Source organism: Haliaeetus leucocephalus, unplaced genomic scaffold (assembly GCF_000737465.1).
Source record: "Haliaeetus leucocephalus isolate CR32 unplaced genomic scaffold, Haliaeetus_leucocephalus-4.0 Scaffold283, whole genome shotgun sequence".
NCBI lineage: Eukaryota > Metazoa > Chordata > Aves > Accipitriformes > Accipitridae > Haliaeetus > Haliaeetus leucocephalus.
Window position 1 is genome coordinate 43,712 of NW_010972719.1, and position 1,426 is coordinate 45,137.

Consider the following 1,426-nt stretch of genomic DNA (forward strand, 5'->3'; position numbering starts at 1 on the left):
ATTACTTCATTTATTTTTCTTAAATCATGCAATAGTCTCCATTTCCCAGATTTTTTTGGAATGACAAAAACTGGTGTATTCCAAGGGCTCGTGGTATTCACCAAGTGCTCTTGATCCAATTGCTCCTGTACTAACTGTTTCAAGATGGCGACCTTAGATTCAGTCAGCGGCCATTGATCTACCCAAACCGGTTCCTCTGTTTTCCATTTCAGCTTTAGGCATGGTCGCCCGTCAATGGCCACGCCACAAAATTGTCTCCTGTACTAAGCACACATCCCATTTGACTTAATGCATCCCTGCCTATCAGGTTCATAGGGATATTGGTTACATAAGGTTTGATATAATGAACTAAAATTTGACAAATCAATTGAATCATATATTTGTTTTGTCGAGTTTTTGATAATCCTCCCACACCGAACAGTTTCGAATCCATCTCAGAATGCTCCCAAGTGACAGGCCAGTCCTCGCACGACAGAACTGTTACATCTGCTCCAGTATTCACTAATTCTTGTAATTTTATTTTTTCTGGCCTGTTCTTTGCATTTTGTAACTCTACTGATATACTAGGTTTTGTTTTATTGATCTCCATTGACCACATAATTTGAGCTTCTAATCCCGTAGATCCAAACCCTGCATTGCCACGCTGTTGATTAACCTTACATGGTACATTTGCTTTAAAAGGGACTAGCTGTGCAATTTTGCTTCCTTCCTGTATCGATACTGGTGGAGACGGTGTCCAAATCATAGCATAAATGAGACCTGTGTAGTCCGCATCAATCGCCCCGGGAAGCACAAAAATTCCTTGTAATGTTATACTAGACCGTCCCAACAACAGGGCACTAAGCCCATTACCTAATGGTCCTTGTGCGTTTACTGGCACACGGTGTACCCGAGAGTTCCATAGTAGAATGGTTTCTATTGTTGAGACATCCACTCCGGCACTTCCAGCAGTTCGGGCTGGCAATTCTGCCAGACATCCTTCTTGGCACCGTTCTAGAATCCTTTTGGAGCTGTTGGGGTCATCGCACCGCTCCTCGCACTCTTCTTGTAGTTTCCCGGCGATGGGGTACCTCGAGGTGGCAGAGCTACACCTTTCTTTGTGAAACGAGATCTACATTGGTTAGCATAATGTCTCCCTTTATGACAACGAGGGCATATATTAGGCCCAACTTCTACTTTGTTTCGCCCCTCTTTACACTGAAATTGCAAATGGCCCGGTTGTCCACATTTATAGCATTTCTTAACATTTTTTGTATCCATTCACATGGCTACAGCAAAAGTATTGGCCATTAATGTAGTTTTATGTTCCAAAGACCCAACTTTGTTACAGGCCTCTATCATATCTACTAGCGTCACTCTTCCTGGCATCGACTGTAATATTTTTTCACAGTCTGCACTTGCATTTTCCACGGCCAATTTTATTATC

At 42.5% G+C, this 1,426-nt stretch overlaps 1 protein-coding gene across 1 annotated transcript in view; it reads right to left on the reverse strand.

Annotated features, from left to right (window-relative positions):
• Window positions 1-6: 6 nt before the first annotated feature.
• LOC104833339 (endogenous retrovirus group K member 9 Pol protein-like) overlaps window positions 7-1,426 on the reverse strand; it is an 8,649-nt gene continuing 7,229 nt past the window's right edge. Inside the window, exon 3 of the mRNA XM_010569928.1 lies at window positions 7-1,091. Coding sequence (XP_010568230.1) covers window positions 215-1,091 — 877 coding nt within the window. The 3' untranslated portion in view covers window positions 7-214. The remainder of the gene's footprint in view (window positions 1,092-1,426) is intronic.